This window comes from Cladophialophora yegresii (genome assembly GCF_000585515.1).
Source record: "Cladophialophora yegresii CBS 114405 chromosome Unknown aczIN-supercont1.5, whole genome shotgun sequence".
NCBI classification, from domain to species: domain Eukaryota; kingdom Fungi; phylum Ascomycota; class Eurotiomycetes; order Chaetothyriales; family Herpotrichiellaceae; genus Cladophialophora; species Cladophialophora yegresii.
Genome location: NW_006913049.1, coordinates 2,188,463 through 2,207,464, shown reverse-complemented (window position 1 = coordinate 2,207,464; position 19,002 = coordinate 2,188,463). Strand labels below are relative to the sequence as shown.

General features: G+C 54.1%; 8 protein-coding genes across 8 annotated transcripts; 3 read left to right on the top strand and 5 right to left on the bottom strand.

The window, feature by feature from the left end:
- Nucleotides 1-1,270: 1,270 nt before the first annotated feature.
- A1O7_07531 (uncharacterized protein) lies at nucleotides 1,271-3,699 on the bottom strand (the record flags this gene model as incomplete). Its single annotated transcript, XM_007761528.1, has 2 exons — nucleotides 1,271-2,932; nucleotides 3,028-3,699. The coding sequence occupies 2 exons, from the start codon at nucleotides 3,697-3,699 to the stop codon at nucleotides 1,271-1,273; spliced, it is 2,334 nt and encodes a 777-aa protein (XP_007759718.1).
- Nucleotides 3,700-5,356: 1,657 nt separating this feature from the next.
- Nucleotides 5,357-5,992, top strand: A1O7_07530 (uncharacterized protein; the record flags this gene model as incomplete). The annotated part of the gene is made up of 1 exon (XM_007761527.1): nucleotides 5,357-5,992. The coding sequence occupies one exon, from the start codon at nucleotides 5,357-5,359 to the stop codon at nucleotides 5,990-5,992; it is 636 nt and encodes a 211-aa protein (XP_007759717.1).
- A 141-nt stretch (nucleotides 5,993-6,133) lies between these two features.
- A1O7_07529 (uncharacterized protein) lies at nucleotides 6,134-7,237 on the top strand (the record flags this gene model as incomplete). Its single annotated transcript, XM_007761526.1, has 1 exon — nucleotides 6,134-7,237. One exon carries the CDS (start codon nucleotides 6,134-6,136, stop codon nucleotides 7,235-7,237), a length of 1,104 nt encoding a protein of 367 aa, XP_007759716.1.
- A 229-nt stretch (nucleotides 7,238-7,466) lies between these two features.
- On the bottom strand, nucleotides 7,467-8,531 carry A1O7_07528 (uncharacterized protein; the record flags this gene model as incomplete). The annotated part of the gene is made up of 1 exon (XM_007761525.1): nucleotides 7,467-8,531. The coding sequence occupies one exon, from the start codon at nucleotides 8,529-8,531 to the stop codon at nucleotides 7,467-7,469; it is 1,065 nt and encodes a 354-aa protein (XP_007759715.1).
- A 1,508-nt stretch (nucleotides 8,532-10,039) lies between these two features.
- A1O7_07527 (uncharacterized protein) lies at nucleotides 10,040-10,652 on the bottom strand (the record flags this gene model as incomplete). The annotated part of the gene is made up of 2 exons (XM_007761524.1): nucleotides 10,040-10,441; nucleotides 10,563-10,652. 2 exons carry the CDS (start codon nucleotides 10,650-10,652, stop codon nucleotides 10,040-10,042), a joined length of 492 nt encoding a protein of 163 aa, XP_007759714.1.
- A 1,149-nt stretch (nucleotides 10,653-11,801) lies between these two features.
- On the bottom strand, nucleotides 11,802-12,136 carry A1O7_07526 (guanine nucleotide-binding protein subunit gamma; the record flags this gene model as incomplete). Its single annotated transcript, XM_007761523.1, has 2 exons — nucleotides 11,802-11,928; nucleotides 11,982-12,136. The coding sequence occupies 2 exons, from the start codon at nucleotides 12,134-12,136 to the stop codon at nucleotides 11,802-11,804; spliced, it is 282 nt and encodes a 93-aa protein (XP_007759713.1).
- Nucleotides 12,137-12,936: 800 nt separating this feature from the next.
- On the top strand, nucleotides 12,937-16,334 carry A1O7_07525 (translation initiation factor 3 subunit A; the record flags this gene model as incomplete). Its single annotated transcript, XM_007761522.1, has 3 exons — nucleotides 12,937-12,978; nucleotides 13,039-13,263; nucleotides 13,314-16,334. 3 exons carry the CDS (start codon nucleotides 12,937-12,939, stop codon nucleotides 16,332-16,334), a joined length of 3,288 nt encoding a protein of 1,095 aa, XP_007759712.1.
- A 508-nt stretch (nucleotides 16,335-16,842) lies between these two features.
- On the bottom strand, nucleotides 16,843-18,219 carry A1O7_07524 (uncharacterized protein; the record flags this gene model as incomplete). The annotated part of the gene is made up of 2 exons (XM_007761521.1): nucleotides 16,843-17,937; nucleotides 18,058-18,219. 2 exons carry the CDS (start codon nucleotides 18,217-18,219, stop codon nucleotides 16,843-16,845), a joined length of 1,257 nt encoding a protein of 418 aa, XP_007759711.1.
- Nucleotides 18,220-19,002: the final 783 nt, after the last annotated feature.

Sequence of the window (19,002 nt, the reverse complement as noted above, 5' to 3'; positions counted from 1 at the left end):
ACAGGGATCTTTCACTTCACAAGGCTGCGTGCATAGCCTCGCGCTCACAATAAATCAATGATTAATTATTTTTTTGGGACCTACACAATTTCTCCCAACAACAGCCTTCGAACTGAGACGGACCACGGTCCGTCTCCCACCAGAGCAAAGTCGGCAGCAATCTCTGGCTGAGCGGTTCAAGCAGTTTGTCATGTAAAAAAACTCCCGACCGTGCAGCTGAGCTGCTTTGGGTTACCCTGATGGGGCCAGGTCGGGGCTTTTCAGACCTGGATTCTGTTTTTTTGTACTTTTTGACACCTGGCAGAGCTGTTTGGTGTGGCGACGACAGGGTTTGTGGGTTGAGATATGTTTGGCTGGGTTGGGTTGCGTTGAAGGTGGCGGGCTTCTTCACCAACCCTGTCTTCACTGCCGACGAACTCAGCGAGGACTTCACCACAACCAATCCAGAGTGGCTGATCATCAGGCGCACGTGGATTGCGAGATGTAGAGCGTATTCAGCCATTTTACTGTGGTATGCCATGTCTTGGTCGAATTCCGCTGCATCTCTCTCGCAGGACTCACAATGATTACTGTTTGCTTGCCAATTGGGTCGGAGGTTTTGGTTCTCGGTACTCTCTGATGTTGGTGACTTTGATCTCAACCACGTCGCTGTCAGTTCGCTTGGTCCGAAGCAAAGGACAATTGGGAAGAACCAGGAGCTCCGATTCGCCATAGTATTGAAGTAATCACCTCAGTCTCTAATTAGCCCATGAATCTCAGGATTTTTTGGAGGCGAGAAAACCGTAGCCTTCTTGATCTCCGCATCCTGCATGAGCTCTCCATTGGCTATTGTCGTCTATCTCAGGATGTTCGTTTGCTGGGCCACTTCCAGTCGTTGGCGACGGGCATCATCTCAAGCATTGAGACAGTCACCGGCCTCGGTATTGAGTGGTAGCGCATATTGTTCTCTGAAACGCTGGAGTGAGCACAGCGCGGGATTTCCTTTTGCCGTGCCCATTATGTCAGAGTCCCTATATCCTGTCCAAGGTCGACGTTAGAGCTCAATCATCGAGGTAGGCACGGCGAATGGAACCACGGGAGACGAGCAGACAGTATATGGTATTCATTGGATCGCCTTCATCACAAAGTGATGGTGGCCTTGCACGCGGATAAATGCAGGTCGAGCTTAGAGCTACAGTACATTGTCCCACATACGGCGAATACTGTACGGACTCACCTCCCAAAACTAGGTACGTACCTAGCCTGCAAATTCCCAGAAGCGGAGACTGCGTCATTGAACCATGTAAGTCCTCTGCTGTCTCCCAGCGGGTATCTTTGCAAGGAGCTCTTGCACATCTCGACACCTGGCATTGAATGGAATGACCAAGTAGAGCGTGCCCACCCTCTCCCAACGTTCGGGACTAGACAGCGGTACTTTTCGCAGCGTCAAAAACCGAGCGGTCCCGTGTTCGTTCACGAGGTATTGCCCAGCGAACATCAGCACGCTTACCAGTTCCCCACAGACATGCTTGGCGGCCCACTCGCGCTCGGTCATTGCAACCGACATGCCCACGCAGGATAGCCGGCCTCCTATCCTATACCACTTCGCGTCCCAGCTGATTTCCTGGGCCTTCGCCTTTTGACGACCGGGCCTGCCGATTGCCTGTGTCCAATACCATTGCTTCTTAACCTGCTCTACTCGTTGGAAACTGTTTAGGAGAAGCGGGTTCTTGATTTCAATCAAGGTTGGTGGCGGCTCACTGACGAGACGGGCGGCAGAGGACGTCTCTTGCAGGTGAATCGGGCGGGCGTGGTCGGATCCATAAAGGGAGATGTCTGCAGCCCATAGTAATTTCAGAGACTCGGCGTTGAGCAGGTCGCTCATGTAGGCGCAGTGCTCCAGGTTGGGAGGCGCCCGCCAGCTCACCGTGCCGACCCACCCTGCCCATGTCCACGACGGCAGGTTGGTTTTCCGCCGACACGCCTCAGACACATACATGAGTAGATCCGAGCTGGTACGGTGGTACCACGACGAGACTGACAAAGCGAACGTGATTTGCGCACCCGAGCGACCTTGGACAATGTCGTCCAGCCACACGGGTAGTCCGTGAAGTAGGTACAGCTGCCTGGTCTGCGCATACAATCCGAATATGCCTTGAAGTGCGAAGAGACTGTCTTCGTCACGCGTCAGTTGCCTCTTGGAGTATTCCCGAGTGTGCTCATTGAGACCACGCAATTGCGCACGGACAGTCACTTCCTCTTGGGTTGGAAAGCCGTAGGCGAGACGGTGGCCTTCGTCTTGAGTGACGAGCGAGTCCACGGCCCCGCCACGGCTTCCACTATAAGCATCTCCCTTGAAAATGCCAGAGAGCATGAAGTCTGCCATGACGAATTCTGAATTATCTTCCGCTTCGGTAGCAGGCACATGATAAAACACCACGTCGATACTTTCCTGAGCAGCCATGCCCCGGCATTCCCAATAGATCTGCTCGTCTGTGAAGACTAAGCGTCGATTAGAGAGCACACCTTCCTGATAGGTCCAGCCTCGGGACCAGTAGGTCGACTCGAGAATGTCGCGACGGGGATCTCGGAGCATCGAGAGGAGTACGCTGCCACTGTCCAGATAGTACTTTGGCTGCGGCCTTCGAGGTTTGGATCGTACGCCCGGGAGGCCGTGACTCGCGCCAGAGCCGGCGGCCGCTACGATGGTAAGCTCTGCTGCTTCATAGATTGTGGTCATCCTCGAAATCAGGTAGGCCATTTCGTCAGCGTCAGTTTGGTTGATACAGAGCCGGTCAACCCACAGGTAGTCGAAACCTAGTTGCTTGGTAACTGCGACGGCATCGAGCACTGTCTCTGGCCAATCTGTTAGATCCTCTGGCGTTGATCCCCAGACATAGCTTAGAGCAAGGTATGTGGTCCCCCAAGGCTTCTCCTCAACAACAGGAGGTTCCTTGGTATGGTACAGTCGATGAGGCGAAAGCCCGACAAGATGGGTTCGTGAGTTGTCCGCCTCTTACAACCGCTGCCGTGGTCTTTGTGACAAACATTCAACCACTGTCGTGCACCATCAAGGTTCGGCTCTTCGCCAACCCCTCGCGCGCGAAGTATATACTTTTCCTCAGCACTTTGAGAATCCTCGTCAGGTCGGAGACGGTAGATTGCTCCCGTAGCGGGAATATCGTGGTCCAGCCAGTTTTCCCGATAGCCACATAGCGGGATGGGATCGAGATCCGGAACCACTGCCATAAAAACCCCGTCTTTGTCATGCTCGTACTTTACACCGTTGCTCTCGTGCAGCCAGCCGGCCTTGAAAAGCCAACTATCACTGCAGCGGAACGCGAGGAGTTTGTATCGCTTGTGGCTATCGGGCTGGACTCTCAGCGACCGAAAGAACTCACAAAGTGGGCAGTCTGATGGTTTAGACAGGGAATCATCGAATCGGTGTGCCAGAATCGCGTCGTCATAATACCAGCTTCCGTCGGACGCTTTGTATAAATCTTCTGAAGAAGACAACAATCCGGCTCTAACCCGCCGGTATGCCTCATGGGCTCTTTCGAATTTCTTGTCGAGGTCCAGCCGTTGGCAGACCTCACATAGTGGTGATGTCAAGTCCGTAACGAATCTGGGACGTTTGCTGCGCCGTCCACTATCCCCATCATCCGGAGAGGTCGAACTTGTCCCTCTTTTGGATAGCTTGCGCACTGTGGGGGCATTCATTTTCTTTCAGCGACGACTGACGACCGATTTACTGGTAACCGGTCAGTGTAAGGGTAGAACGAGCATGAGTTTGAGGAATACGCACTGTACACATCGATATATGCAATATGCCTTGGTCGACCAGCAGCCAGCTTCCTTCTGAATCGAAACTGGTGGTTTTGACGCGTAAGGTAGACGATTTGCTTGCAGTAGCTTTGCGGAGAGAGCATGAAAGTTGATGATGAGGCTAAGTAGTCAATTGGCAATTGTGAGGCTGCAGATGGCCTTGTACTTGTAGAGCCTGAAATGCAGCCTCTCCATCCCGCTACCCACCGTAGCCTCATGCAGCTGAGCCACTGCCCAAGGCTGGCTGCGTGGACCAAAAGTCCTGGCCGGTAGACTTACGGAGGTCTCGAGCCCATAGCGCCTTCCGGTTCTCCGATATCTCCTGGGTCGTACCGTTGTCAAGATCAAAAGAAGAACAGTGCATCATTGTCGCGCACCCCTCAGTATCAAGGCGTTAGAGGCGTCCCAAGTGTTTCACTAGCGCACGCCACATACTGACGCAGGCCTCTGGCTGTGACAATTAACATGAAAAGACAATCATGCTCGACGGCGGCATTGCGCTGGGCATGGCTGGGTCGAGAGACAGTCTGAAGAGATCAACGTATCTTCTTGAATTGAAGGTCGGTAGAGGTTGCGTGCACCATCGCGACGCACCAAGCATTGCTATTGCTGCCTGGAGTGGATCCGTCGGGGAAAGCCACGGGTAAAGCTCCCCCGTTGACGACGAGCTGACTAGAGCCAGAGCGGCCGTTGAAACTGTACATAACACAGCCCCTCTCGATCTTCTGCCTCTCTCTAGGGGCTTCATAAGTATGAGGCCAAGCGACGGCACCGTTGAGCTGGCCGTGGCATCCTAAATCCCTACTGTGGTAATCAACTACTTCACAAGCGGCGGAAACAATCCTAACCTTTCAGCCAGATTCAAGCACCCCGCGTACATACGTACAGGAAGTTACCCCAGTCTTGCAGTGGCATACGCATGTGGCTTTTTGGTGGCTTGGAGGGCTGTGTCTAGTCCCTACGCACCTTGAAACTCAGCCTCACGGACATACAAAAGTGCCGCAACACCCAATAACCAATATCTTTTACCTCCTACTGTGTTTAGGGTGACAAGCTATCAGGGAAGGCTATGCAAAAGATATATCCATATACGGAGTACGCAGAACAGGATCGTAAGTCCTTGCCGTCGTCCGCAATGGCACATATACAGACAGTACATCCCAGGACAGTTTCTAGCCACTGGAGGGGAGTTCGAAGGCTTCCCTCCGTCACGCTTCGCGTTGTGCCTTGACGATCCCGTTCTCGCTCGTTGGCCTACTGTTGGCTCTACCGACCGATCGACCGACCTGGTCGGGACCACTGTCGAGGCAATTGGTTGGGACTTAACCTTTGATGTTCTTGCTTGCTCGGACAGGACGCGGAGTGAGTTCTCTTCGTGAAGGAGGGCAACCCCCTTCTCTGTTTCCAGTGATATCCGCGTGTTTTGGTACACTTTGCTCTGCTTGCTTGGAGCCCCAGTACAAACAACTCAACCGAGGCTCTGCGTCAATCGATGATCTACGACTTTCCTTGTACCACGTCTATACCCTATGCAACGCATGCCATGCCAGGCATGGCATCAGACGACTTCCTGGACGCGCTTGCCACTTCGCATGTGCAAGATCCGCTAAACAGTGTTTACTCGGCATGGTCTCAGTCAGCGCCATTCGAATATTGCCCGTTGTGGCGCAAGGGCACCATACGAGTACTACATTTACTGCCTGGAGCGTCCAAGGACCCGATATTGTGCGAGATCGAGCACGTATCGTTGGACGAAGGAGTTGAGTACAACGCCTTGTCTTATGCTTGGGGCGATCCCGGCGAAAGAGTGGCAATCAGTGTCTTCGGGCATGGCTTTCAAGTCACCGCAAGCCTGGCAGAGGCACTTCGGGCCTTTCGAAAGCGACAGAAAACTGTACCTGTCTGGGCGGACGCCGTGTGCATCAATCAGACGGATCCGGCTGAACGGGCCGAGCAGGTCGGCCGGATGAGGGACGTGTATGCCAATGCCCGGCAAGTCATCGTCTGGTTGGGGAATGGTTCAGCAATGTCGGAACTAGGACTGACGGTGATAAGAAAGGCCAACACGCTGCCGGTGGAGGAGTGGAATCGTCTCGTGATTGAGACAAAAGGCGAGGCAAGGTTCCTGAAGATGATACTGCACGGTTTGATGGACATATTCGGCCGGTCTTGGTGGAGTCGTGTGTAGATCGTGCAGGAAATCGCGGTTGCGCGCTCTAACCCGCTGCTTATTTGTGGCACGGAGTGCATTCCTTGGAGTACTATCGAGGATTTGAATGAGTTAGCCTTCGGCGCGGGGCCAGCCGCTACGTCCGGGTTTTGGGATCTCATGAGGGCATCTGGCATGGGAATCATCTGCGATATGGTGGCCATTCGAAATTGCGTCCAGGCTGACGGTCACCTATCGTGGAGTCGCTTGATGGGAACAACGACACGGCGCAAGTTCACCGAGCCGCTCGACAGTGTCTATGCTCTCTTGGGACTGGCGAGTCCAGAGATGCGGGAGGCAATACCCATTGATTACAGTGCAAGCATTGACCGATTATATGTGGATGTCGCCACAGCCTGGGTCGCGATCGAGCGAAATCTGAACTTGCTGTCATGTGTCCAGCATCTGGAAAATAGCGCATCGGAACTCTCCCTGGATGACGCACAGTGGCAAATGGTGCAAGCAGCCAGGATGGTGCAGCAATCTATGCGGGTCCTCCCATCCTGGGTCCCGGACTGGTCGCAGCCTGATAAACAGCGGCATCGACTACTCTATCGCGAGAATACATACCATGCCTCGTTGGGGAAGAAAGCGGAGGTGGCTTTCTGTAAGGGCCGGACGTCCATCACTGCCAGTGGAGTTCACGTCGACTCGGTTGCCGTGGTCTTTGACGCCAGATACGACACGTCGAAAGTGAAGAAGTCGCTTCAAGAACTGGAGTTTGTAGCGTCGGCCGCGTCTTCGATTTTGATTGATGACGACGCCATGAGAAGGAAGGTGCTGGATGATGACTTCTGGAGAACATTGGTCGGCAATAGGACGGAATCAGGTGAAAGCCCTGCGCCGGATCAGTGGGCAGTCGCATTCAAGGTCAGCAAGGGTGAAGTCCCAGTCCCGGATCATTTCCAACCCGAAAAGGAACCTGTCGAACGGTTTGCGAAATTTGTCATCCCGTTACGGACGCAGCTGAATGACGCCATGGAAGGAAGGCGCTTCTTCGTCACCCGACGGGGCCTCTTTGGTATTGGACCATGTCACATGCGTAGAGGTGACGCTATTTGTGTACTGTTTGGAGCAGACTTGCCTATGATCTTGCGTCAACATGATGACCATTGGAGACTTCTGGGAGAATCATATGTTCATCGACTTGCCAGTGGTGAAGGAGTTCAGCTACATCTGGAACGCCAGGAAGATTTTCCAAAAGAAGAGTTCGTTATCCGGTAATTCTGTTATAGGGAGGATTTTTATGGGCGCCCTTCTCTTGCTGTCCAGCTCGGGGAGACAGGAAGGCACGTCCCAAGCCGGTCCGGCATAAATGGTTCAAGAGCTTGTCTCTCTAACACTTGGGAGGACTTTCGTTGTGCACACCAGTCTTCGCCATAAGACGACCTGAGCCTCCCAATCGTCGCCAAGGCGGGTTGCCCTGCTGTTGTTGAACACCATAACGCTCGTCTCACTCTCTAGATCCGGATGCCTTGACCGAGACAGCCGCGCCATTGTCGACGCGGCCGAAAAACACCCCTGGTGTATATATTTCCTCGTTTCCGTCACAGCGAGCAAGGCCCGGTGCGCCACAAGTCCATCGTACTGCAGTTGCGACCAAGATAGTAATCTCTCGGTCTTTCGAGAGCCGCTCCCAGGGGAAAAAGAACCCGTGCGAAGTAGAGACACACTCTGGGCTTCCCGTGAAGCCCATGGCCCGGAGTGCGACGTAAGCCGACTCCTCGAGAGATTCTGCCGATCCGACGGCCCGAATCTTGCTCGACGCAAGCCATCTCTCGACAAAGCTCCCGCCATCCTCGTCTATGGCCGCCTTCCCCAGATGCAACATCGCGTCTAAGTAGAAGGAACCCAATTCTTCATGACCCGGCTGACCGGCGCCGAAACAGTGCCAAGGCAAGATGGACGGGAGATCTCCTGGCGCTGGACGCCAACGCTTTGGCGTCCTCGCGTCCCGCTTCGCGGCCGAATAGATGAACGAATAGTCGCCCTTCCGCTCACAAAGGGACATGAACGCCTCACAGGGATCCAAGATACCGCAAGAGCTGGCGCGTGTAGTGCTAATAGCCCCGATCATGGCGTAGAAGTGGTCTTCGCGACGGCCTTGCGTGCGCCGATCCATGTTCGACATGACTTGCAGGGCTGACCGTTCCTGGTACCCCGCGATCATGTAGTCGGCAATCAGATCCTCGAAGGCGTCGAGCCGAGGATATCGCTGCCTCTTGTCACTTGCGAGGCCTGACCCGCTGTCAAGGCGAGAGAGCGTGTAGCCAAGGCAATTCAGGAAATGACTGCCTTGCACAATGGCACCGTGGGACTCTTCGCACGTAATGTACAGATTCTGGCTGTTCACGGCCTCCTGATACGTCCATGCTCTGGTGACCCATTCCTCTTGCTCTAACAGATCGAGATGGACGCGGTCAATGTGGTCGGAGGTGCTCATCTGTTGGAGCACCGGGCGCGCAGCGCTCGAGAGCACGACAATGACTTCCTCGGCGCGCGAGTAAATGAAGCCCATGCTCTCCAGAGTGTGAGCCCTTTCCGGCGTGTCGACATTGACAGGCACGCAGAATGCATCGATCCAAATTCGAGAACAAGCCGGGCGGTGTCTGACCACTGCGTTCAAAGCCGGTATGGTTCGGTCGGAAATATCGTACGGTGGGTGAAATGGACTGCGTTCTCTTCCATCACCCCATGTATAGGATACACAAGTGAATGGTATATCCGCGGTGTCAGATGCGTCTAAGTCCTGAGTGGCAAGTCGCCAGCCCAGCCCTTCCAATTCGACCGAGCCATCCCCATCCCCGCGCTCGGCATCTTTACTGAGAAGATACAGCAGCATGGAAGTGGTTTAAGGATCTGCCGTGCCACAGAAGGGATGGTGAGGTCCTGAAAGGGCAGTATCTCGGTCGCCAACTTAGCATCTCACAAACCAGGCTCCGTGAATGGTGTTTGCTAAAGACCATAGAAAGGACAAGGAAGAAGTTCTGGCCGCATAGGCCCTCAGGCGTTGAGCTGAAGTCGAGCAAAAAGAGAACTTCACAGCCTCAAAGGCTGAGCCGAAGTTGAGCCAGGGTGACATGGCCAACATGGCGGCTGGATACCTGAATGTGCTTACAAGTAAGTCACACAGTCTTGCACATCCAGAAGGAGAGCAGTGAGAACCGCTATCGAAAATACATGTGACTAAACCGCTCACTCATGGCGCTGTATCCCAGGCAAGACCGCGGTCGCTGCCAGCGGATGCCCCGAAAAAGATCGCTCAGGAGACATACGTCCACGGTCATGGTAGCGTTCATGTTCATGGGTATGACCATATCCGTGGCCATATCCATGCTGATCCTTCGCCGCAGGAGCAGTGCTGGTGACATCTGTCTTTGCAGCCATGACTATATCGCGTATCGTCAGGACATTGGCGTCCACGCCTGCACTCCCGCACACGTTCCCCCTCAGCATCTTCAACCACCCGCCATAATTCAGCGTCGTACTCTGGCCAGGGGCCGTCGGATCCGCGCTGTCAATCCCCAGACCGCACAGAGAAAACCACGTAACGAGTGACGTGGTCCCGAGAGCATACTCGGTGACGAACCACATGGCCTCAACGCGGACACGCGCGACGAACACTTGTTGTCGAGCTTGTGGTTGTTGTAGAAAATCGGGACTTGTGTTGGTATACCACTCTATGAGGCTGAAGATGCAGACCCTGAAGGGCCGAACCCCCGTGTCTGCCATGTTCTGGGTGGACGGAATAGCGCTACTTGACTCAACATGTCACTGGCCTGCCCAGTCAGTTCCTTCCATTCCAAACAAAACAGCCACTTTACGCTCGACATGGAGAGCAAATGGCGCATATACTTGCCTGTACGTGATCTCGAATGTCAGCTGTAGGCGACAAAGATGATTTGAAGATAGGTGCTTCGATGCAGCACGCTCAAGTGAGCGATCGAGCTGACCAGACGACCCTTGCCTGCGGAGCATCTGAAGACCGATGGCGACAGCATATACAAGCTTCGTCGGTTCGGCGGATCACCTGCAGTCCTCGCAGACTTCGCCATTCTTGTGTCCGTCTTGGCCTTCAGCATCAGGTCTGGATTCGGGCTTGCTGGGCTCTTCCGATACGGCTGATTGAGCGCTGCCCTTCTTCAAGCCTCGATCAATGTGGCCAAGATCTCTGCCGGGCTCGATAATATTGCGCACTCTGTTCTTCAGCTCTTTCGTCTCAGGAAAGCCGCCGTCAACTTTGCGATCCCAGATCACCGTCTCTGCCACGCTGGCAGGCGCGTCCGGCGACGGGGCCGTGTCAGCAGTTGACTGCGCTGTGCTACTGATGACATGCGTCATCTTGACAGTGAATATCCCACCAGCCACTGGGACCAGAGCGATCTCGCCAATGCTAGTACCGAATGTCTGGAGCAGCTCTTGGGCAAACTGCGGGTACATAGGGTCAGTCAGCAAAGATAGTCCGGACCAGACGGTAACGGTTAGACAAAATGCCACTCCCGAGTGCCGCCGCCACCATAGAGTTTTGAGGAGAGGACGTCGCACTCACATAGGCGGCTCTCAGATTCCATTTACACTGAGTGCAGAACTCGATGGCGATGCGTGGCACCTTGACCCTGGACGAAGCCTCGCTTGTCATACTTAATTTGTGGTTGGTGCAATATGCAACACTATTTTGGCTAGAACTCTCACTCTTCTATCAAAGACGGTATCTGATGCAGGAATCAGGGGCTTGCAGCTTCTGTGTAGCAGCTTGACCTTGTGGACTTGCTCGCGGGATGACAGAAGCGAACAGGAAGTGAGGTGATTTGCTCGGAAGGGAGACTCTTCAATAGTGACAGGAAATGACTCCGTTGGCGTGATGATAAGGGTTGGCCGTGGAATTCCGTACGCGTACGGAGTACGGAGTACAGAAAGTTGTGCTAACTCAGGCTCGAGGAACCCCACTGGACCGTCTCAGGAGAATAGCTTCAAGTCTAGGCGAGGTCCCTCGAGTGGCCGGTACGAAGGCCCAACAGCTCGGTTCCAAAGCTGAGCGATAATTACCTGACTCGTACTCCCGCAAAACGGACCACCTCGTGGGACCTATTCTTACCCAGCTATGCGGGTTGCAATCACTAAGCGAGGGAGAAAGAGGAAGGTCGCTTGCGGGAAGTTCGGGCGATCCTCAGCTAAAGTAGGGGGCCCCCATGCACATCATCCCTGAGCCTCGGGCGGTGTGCCTGGTCGCCCAAGACTAAAGCTCGAGAAACCGATGGGAAACGTCCTGCCCCGGAGCTGCCATTTGATGGCTTTCTGGTAGCCACGTAAACGGTCTGACCGTGCAGGAAGCCTTCTTGTCATAGTTGCATAGGAGGCGCCTACAGGCCATACCACAAATTGAGAGCTGTGGTTGACACGCCTAATACTGACGAGGACGGATATGACACGGAAGCAAAGCATGATTCAAAATCAATTGGTTGTCTTTGTATGCAATCCAGGTAGCCGCCTTCCCTCATAAGAGTAAAAATCTTCTTTTGAAGACGTCCTTTGACACGATGAAGAATAGCTGGGGTCCGTAACCAAGTACAATGGCGCAGTGCAAGGCACATATTAATGACTCGTGCTGCCCCTCCCAGTTGATGGTGACATGAAAACCTGTTGCAATCAAGGCTGTGTGTGGACTCTGGACAGTTCCGAGAACGCCGTGTGCGCCGCGTGCTTTTGGTAACTCTGGAATCAGACCCCACGCTGAGACTCTGTTGAGTGCTCGAGCCGTGGTGTCTTGCTCAACACTCAATCCAACACATTACATGACAATGCAGCATCCTTCGCTTCCTGCAGATTGAGGATTGTAAGGATCTTCCTTTCTGTCAACCTGTCCCCAGACCGAAGGCACCATGTAGTCTCGTGTTTGATTGCAGTAGTTGATCAGGCTGCGCGACAGGAGTTAGTAGACGGACCGCGTGTGTGGACGTGTGCGCCATACCTCAGAGACGCTTCAGCCACTTTAACGCGAGGCCGCTCGAGGTCTTCTTTGAGACGGGAGTTGAGTTCTTGGAGCCGTCTAAGTTTAAGATCTGCCATGCTTTGTTTTTTGGATTTGGCATCACCCCCATCCCGCACCGCATATGCAGCTGGCATGTTGGATTGTTGCACGGGTAGAACTCGGTTCGATCGAACGCGAAGGTGTGGTAGTCGAGGACGCAGGTGACTTCGAAGTCGTTGCGAAGGGCAGGATGCTCAAAGTAGCCTTTGCGGATGGCCGTGCGGTTCTTGAGAGGGAGACGACGATCAATTCGGCGAAGAGTTGGGCGTGGGGCTTCTTCGGCTTCGAGCTTCTGTGGCTTCCGGTCAAGGGCGTCGAGCTCTCCGGCCTCGTAGCGGTCGAAGCGTTCCTCCCACTCCTTCTGCAAGTGTTTGACGCTACGAGGGATGTCGCGGACACGGAACGCAACCGAGTACTCGCGGGGGAGGTGGATTTGGGCAGGATGCTGGCCTTTGAGGATGAGGGCTTTGGTTTCTGGTTGAGTGGGTGCAAATGATTGCAGGTGATTAGCAGGGGGAAACTAAAACCCAAAGGAAAGGGGGCCCTTACCAGCGTCCATCTTGCTTTGGGTTAAGCGTGGAATTGTGACAGTGGACTTCGGTGACGCAAACAAACAACTTGGTGAAAAGTGCGCAGAAGTGCGGTGGCACATTTGTTTTGGTGCTACAGAGAAGCACAACTGATCTTTTGGCAGCCGTGGTTGCGCGGAGGAACGATTCTCCGAATGGCAAGCCGTGCCAAGATTCACAAAACTGCAAGTGTCAGTGCGAATGTGTCACAACGGGACTCCTCCACGCAGGCACATCAGTCATCTCTGGACAAGACTCTAATCCAAACCATCAAAGAGTCTCAAGGGATATCATTGACTTGATCATCTCGTCCAACTGTCGTCAAGATGCCGCCGCCGTTACATACCCGGCCTGAGAATGTGCTCAGAGTAAGGCGAAAACCCTCCTTGATCTCTGGCTGATCGCACAATCACTGACGAGCCTGATAGCGAGCGCAAGAGCTCATTGCCGTCGATCAAACCCAGGCAGCCCTCAATGTCCTCCACGAACATGTCACCTCGAAGCGATCACGGAACAGCGCCATCTCCTCGCTGGAGCCGGTAATGCTCCTCTTTGTCGAGCTATGCGTCGATCTCAGGAAAGGCAAATCCGCAAAAGATGGACTGTACCAGTACAAAAACATTGCGCAGAACACCAATGTGGGCACAATAGAGGTATGCACACTGTAATCTTTATACAAGGATTCATTCTGACGGTTTCCCAGTTGGTCCTCAAAAAGTTCATCGAGCTTGCAGAACAAAAGGTTCAGGAGGCTCAGGCCAAGGCCGATCAGGTCCAATCTTCGCTCGAGTCTGCTACCACGTCGACCCAGCTTAATGTGGAAGATCTCGAGGCTACCGAGACTCCCGAGACCATTCTGCTTGCCACTGTTTCTGGAGAGCAATCCAAAGATCGCACCGATCGAGCCATTGTCACACCCTGGCTCAAGTTTCTCTGGGAGACATACCGCACTGTGCTCGAGATCTTGAAGAACAATGCCCGTCTCGAGGTTATGTACCAGAGCACTGCGCATCAAGCCTTCGATTTCTGTCTCAAGTACACTCGAAAGACCGAGTTTCGCCGTCTGTGCGAGCTTCTGCGCAATCATGTCCAGAACGCAGCCAAGTACTCGTCGCAGATGCACGCTATCAACCTCAATGAACCCGACACCTTGCAACGCCATCTCGAAACACGCTTTCGACAGCTGAATGTAGCTGACGAGCTAGAATTGTGGCAAGAAGCTTTTCGAAGTGTTGAGGACATCCATATGCTTTTGACCCTATCCAAGCGTCCAGCCAAGAACATCATGATGGCCAACTACTACGAGAAGCTCACCAAGATCTTCCTTGTCAGTGACAACTTTCTGTTCCATGCTGCGGCATGGAATAAGTACTACAATCTCCTTCGACAATCCGCCAACACTGTCGCTGCGGGGCAGGGACTGAAGCGCGACAATCCTGCCGTCACGGAAGAGTCGTTGACCAAAGCTGCCTCCTTTGTCCTCCTCTCTGCTCTGGCTATTCCTGTCATCAGCACTTCGCGCTCCCGAGGTGCTTTAGTCGATGTCGACGAGGCTCGGAAGAACAAGAACAACCGCTTGACGAACCTTCTTAGCATGCCATTTGCACCAACTAGAGCCGGTCTCTTCAAGGATGCGCTAAGCAAAGGTCTGCTCAGACGTGTCCGGCCTGAAATCAGAGACCTCTACAACATTCTCGAGGTCGATTTCCACCCGTTATCCATCTGCAAGAAGATCTCGCCCATTCTGGCTCAGATAGGAAACGACCCAGAAATGGAGAAGTATGTTCTTCCGCTACAGCAAGTTATCCTCACCCGTCTCTTCCAACAACTCTCGCAAGTCTACGAGTCTGTTGAATTGAGCTTCGTCACTCGCCTTGCCCAATTCCCTGCTCCGTTCGAAGTCACTCCTGCCATGATTGAGAAGTTCATCATGAATGGTTGCAAGAAAGGCGACTTGTCCATTCGGTTGGACCACGTCTCCGGCATCTTATCCTTCGACCAGGACGTTTTCTCCTCTGCCAAGGCTCTCCACCCTGGTAGTGCAGCAGGATCGGCCGAGAGCGAAGTTGGGTCGGTCCAACGACTGCAGAATACTCCTGCCGAGATTGCTCGATCACAACTCACCAGATTGGCCAAGACGTTACATGTCACGTGCATGTATGTGGACGATTCTTTCAACAAGTCTCGCCTGGCTGCAAGGGAATCTGCTCTAGCTCGAGCTGCGGAAGGAGCAGAACAAGAGCATTCCGAGACCCTGGAGAGACGCGCAGTCATCGAGAAGAAGAAACAAGCGGCTTCCGAGGCCTTCCAGAAGAGAGTGCGCGAAGAGGAAACACGACGCCGAATCCGTGCACAACAGCAAGCCGAAGCCGAGTCGCAGCGTCTGCGCGATGAAACAAGAGCTCGTGAGCTCAAACGTGTCAAGGATGAACAGGCGCGGATCCGGCGCCAGGAAATCGAAAAGCAGCTTGCAGAGCTTCAAAGCGGCGTCAAGATTGATCTTGCCGATGTCAACATTGATGAACTCGATAGCAACCAGATTCGATTCCTGAAGTTGTCTCAACTGGAAAAGGAAAAGAAAGAAAAGGATGAGAAGATCCGTATTACTGCCAAGCGCCTCGATCACCTGGAGCGTGCCTTCCGCCGTGAAGAGCTCAAGTACCAGGAACAGGACTATGAGAAACAGCGTGCCGAAGACATGAGGATTTACGAACTCAACAAGCAGATCACATTGAAGGAGGCGCAAGAGAAGCACAAGGAGGGCTTGGCTCTCAAGCATCGCCTCAGCAGACTTATCAAACACTACGATTCATTCAAGGGCCAAATCACCGAGCGTCGTTCTGCCGAATTCGAAAGACTTCGCAAGAAGGCCGAGCGTGAATTCGAAGAAGAGAAACGGAAGCGAATCCGAGCATACCAGGAAGAAAAGGCCCGACAGCTTGCTGCACAAGAAGCCGACGAGCGCCGGCTTCGCGAAGAAGAGGAGCAGAGACAGCGCGAGGAGGAAGAGAAAGCGCGCGTCGAAGAGGAGAAGAAGCGACAACGCGAAGAGCGACTCGCCAGACTCGAAGCCGAACGGAAGGAGCGTGACGAAGCCGCGAAGAAGCAAATGCAACGCGAAGAAGAGGCAGCCGCCAGAAGGGCAGCGCGCAAGACGGAGCAGGCCGCTCCCGCACCATTCTCTCGCGCGGCGCCAAGAGAACCACCGACCATGGACAACCGTACGGATTCTCAAGAAGGTCCCCGCACCGCACCTCGCATCGCGCTTCCAGGCAAGGCGGGCGGTGGTTGGCGAGAACGACAAGCGGCAAAGGAGGCTGCGGGCCAAGGAGCAGCTGCTACTGAAGCTCCTGCCGCTGCCGCCTCGTCCCCAGAACCTCCCCAACCAGCTCCAATTCGTCGATCAGGCTATGTCCCTCCTCATCTGCGCGAAGGAGCTGGCCCCCGACCAGCCGGAGAGGCCCCTCCATCTCGTGAGCGCGATCTTCCGCATCGTGGCGCCTCTTCTTCGCCCGCTAATGGCGGCCCTGCACCCAGCGGACGGTACGTACCTGCGCACATGAGAGATGGGGGACGCAGTTTGTCACGGGAAGGCGCCGGGTCGCCAGCCCAAGGCAGTGGTGATGAAGGTGCGCGACCGGAGAGAAAGCCTGCTCTGGGCAGCGGCGGCGGTGCGACTGGCGGGCGGTACGTGCCTCCTAGCATGCGCAACCGTCAGCAGTAGAAGACGGACGTGGGTCTTCTTCACGGGCTCTTGGACAAATTGTACGCTGGCCACCCTGGAGAAGAGGTCATGTGTCAATCGTAGTGGAACGTCTCCGGGGTGTGCCGGGTTTTGCCTTTCTCTGCCTAAAAGTATGGCCGTGTATTTTAGTTTCCGGCGCACCGTGGTGTTTCCCCTTGCGAGGTGGCCTGGGTAGCTATCTAGTTTAGCTGAGTAGCTAGCTTTGTATCCCAGGCTCGCCAGGCTGTGATGGCACATGGATCAGGGCTTGCTAAGAAATAGATCATTGACATTGCGTTTTGTCGATCATACCATGCATGGTTGTACACAGGACGGTCTATCTCGTGTCATTCACTTAAGTTCATGAGACATGTTCTTGTAGCACTCACGCCTCCCAGGCATGCCTTTCAGCAGAGATCCGCCACTGTCATGCATGAACAGCTTTGCTCCGGACTGGGCTGACGCCTTCTGGACATGCGTCGCCGCCGGCAGACTTAGCTGGATCGATTTACTCCTCCACTGTAACCTCCAACACGACCCGTCCAATGCCAGTATCCTTTCTCTCAAAGATGACTTGACTCCTCCCGCCCAGGAGCTCCACTTCGCGCACGAACTCATCGACACCGCCTCCAACGCCGAAGTAGACTTTCTTCGCGGCAAGCCATGCCTTCGCGGTGCCAGTGGCCGGACTGCATGCGCTATCTCGTTGTTGATGGTGACTTCGCAGCAGGCTGATGAGTGTTTGGGAGAATGTCCTGATCGAGGTAGGAGAGTATATGGTCTCGGAGGCCAAGATGAGGCGGTTAGCGGGTCTGGTGGACGGTGGTGTTGAAGTGGCTGCGGACGACGAATCTGGGCGTGGATGTGAGTTGAGGACGAGGTCGACGAACTCGGAGCCCCAGCCGCCGGAAATGAAATCCACCGAGATATTGTGGGCGAGGAGATCCTGGACGGTTCCACCGACAAGAGCACCGGCCTCGCCACCTAGTTCTTCGAGATCGACGTCCCCTTCGTCTTCATTTGCTTGCTGGGTTAAGTATGACGATGATGACGACGACGGTCCCAATGCAAAGAGGTAGTTGAGAAATACGTTCGGTGCTGTAGCCAGCCGGAGGACGTCCAAGTTGTAATCGCACAACGTCAATCTCAAGTGTCCGCGGTCTTGGGGCTCGTCTCTCGTCTCTCTTGCACGGAGAAACTCTCCCAGAACTGTCAAGCTGGGAATGGCACTTCCCGCGCCAAGTTCGATGATTTCCCAATCCTGCCTGTCGTGCTGGTCGAGAAAACTGGTGAGCAGAGAAGCGAGGTCAAGCGCGCATTCCCAGGTCTTGAAGCCGCCTTCGTAGATCCCGGAAGAGAGGTCCCCGTTCTCAAGGCCCGCCAAAAGGGTTTCCGCAGAATCTGCTTCGGAGGCAGAGGGGTTTGCTTCGGCCATGAGTTGGGCCCGCATGTCGAAGAGGGAGCGGCGGTAGATTTGGATGGTGGCGGTGTTGTCTCTCGAGGTGCCGGCTTTGGAGGGTCTGAAGCCGGAAACATGCTGAGAGCTGCTGGATGGAGAGATATTGAGGACGGTGTATGATAGCTGAGACGGTAGGGATGCGAGCTGGTTGCATGGGTCACACGGCGGTTAGGAAATAAATATGGAGCAAAGCACGAAGCAAGATGACGGATGGCAGTAGTGCTCTTCCTCTGAGCCCACAGTGGAAGTCATATAGTGACTTACTAGCTCTTCTAATGAGTGTCTCTTGGGTAAGAGAACAGGGACGCCGCTCAGCTCTCCGTCAGAGATGGTGTGCGTTGACATGCCTTTCGCGAGAGCATCTTGTTCTTGGACCTCGCCATCATCTTCAATGTCTTCACCGCTGAAGCCGAAGGAGAAGGACATTTGCATTCGGCCTAGAGGGCCTGTATGATCTATCGGAGTTGGGTTGGGAAAACTATAGATTGGTTATTGTGAGGCACCCGAAAAGGACGAGGCTAGTCTTGGCGGGGCTTGGCGTTCTCGTCTTTAAAATACCCAGTCCGCGATAGATGATAGATGATACATTCCTCACCCACAGAGCTGATTCCTCTGAGGCGCCATTCATTTTTGTCGAAGGCTTTCGGCGGCTGAAGCTCGCTCACTATTGTACTCTGCCGTTTCAAGTCTGCCATGCTACTCACCCTCCATAAATCTTTGACCTTGTCGATAACGTTTTAGATCTCGCATCACGCTCTCCTAAGTGACAAGTCCTCTGATACCAGCGTTGACCACGGAAAGCAACTCCTTTCACGGCAACAAGTTGGCAGTTCTGGCCAGACGTACTCACTCCAACTTCGAAATAGTCGGGACAATCCGTTGGATCCCACTCTCAACCGTGAGCGCGAGAAGACTCCTCGGTGGTGCCACATGCTGTCACGACGTCCTCATTCCGACAGTGGAACCGGACAACAGCCTTCACTGAACCACGGAGTTGTATGCTTGTATGGATTGCGTAACGACTGAGAACATGTTCGTGGCGCGTCTGTTCTGTGGCAACGCCGTGTCATCAATTCCAAGTAATTATACCCCTCCCTAGGACTTGGCCTTACTCGTTTGCAACATCTACTTCTCCGCAAACACTACCTCGACAGACGACCATGAGATCAACATCTTTACGATCAATTTCCATCAAGTCCATCACGAGCA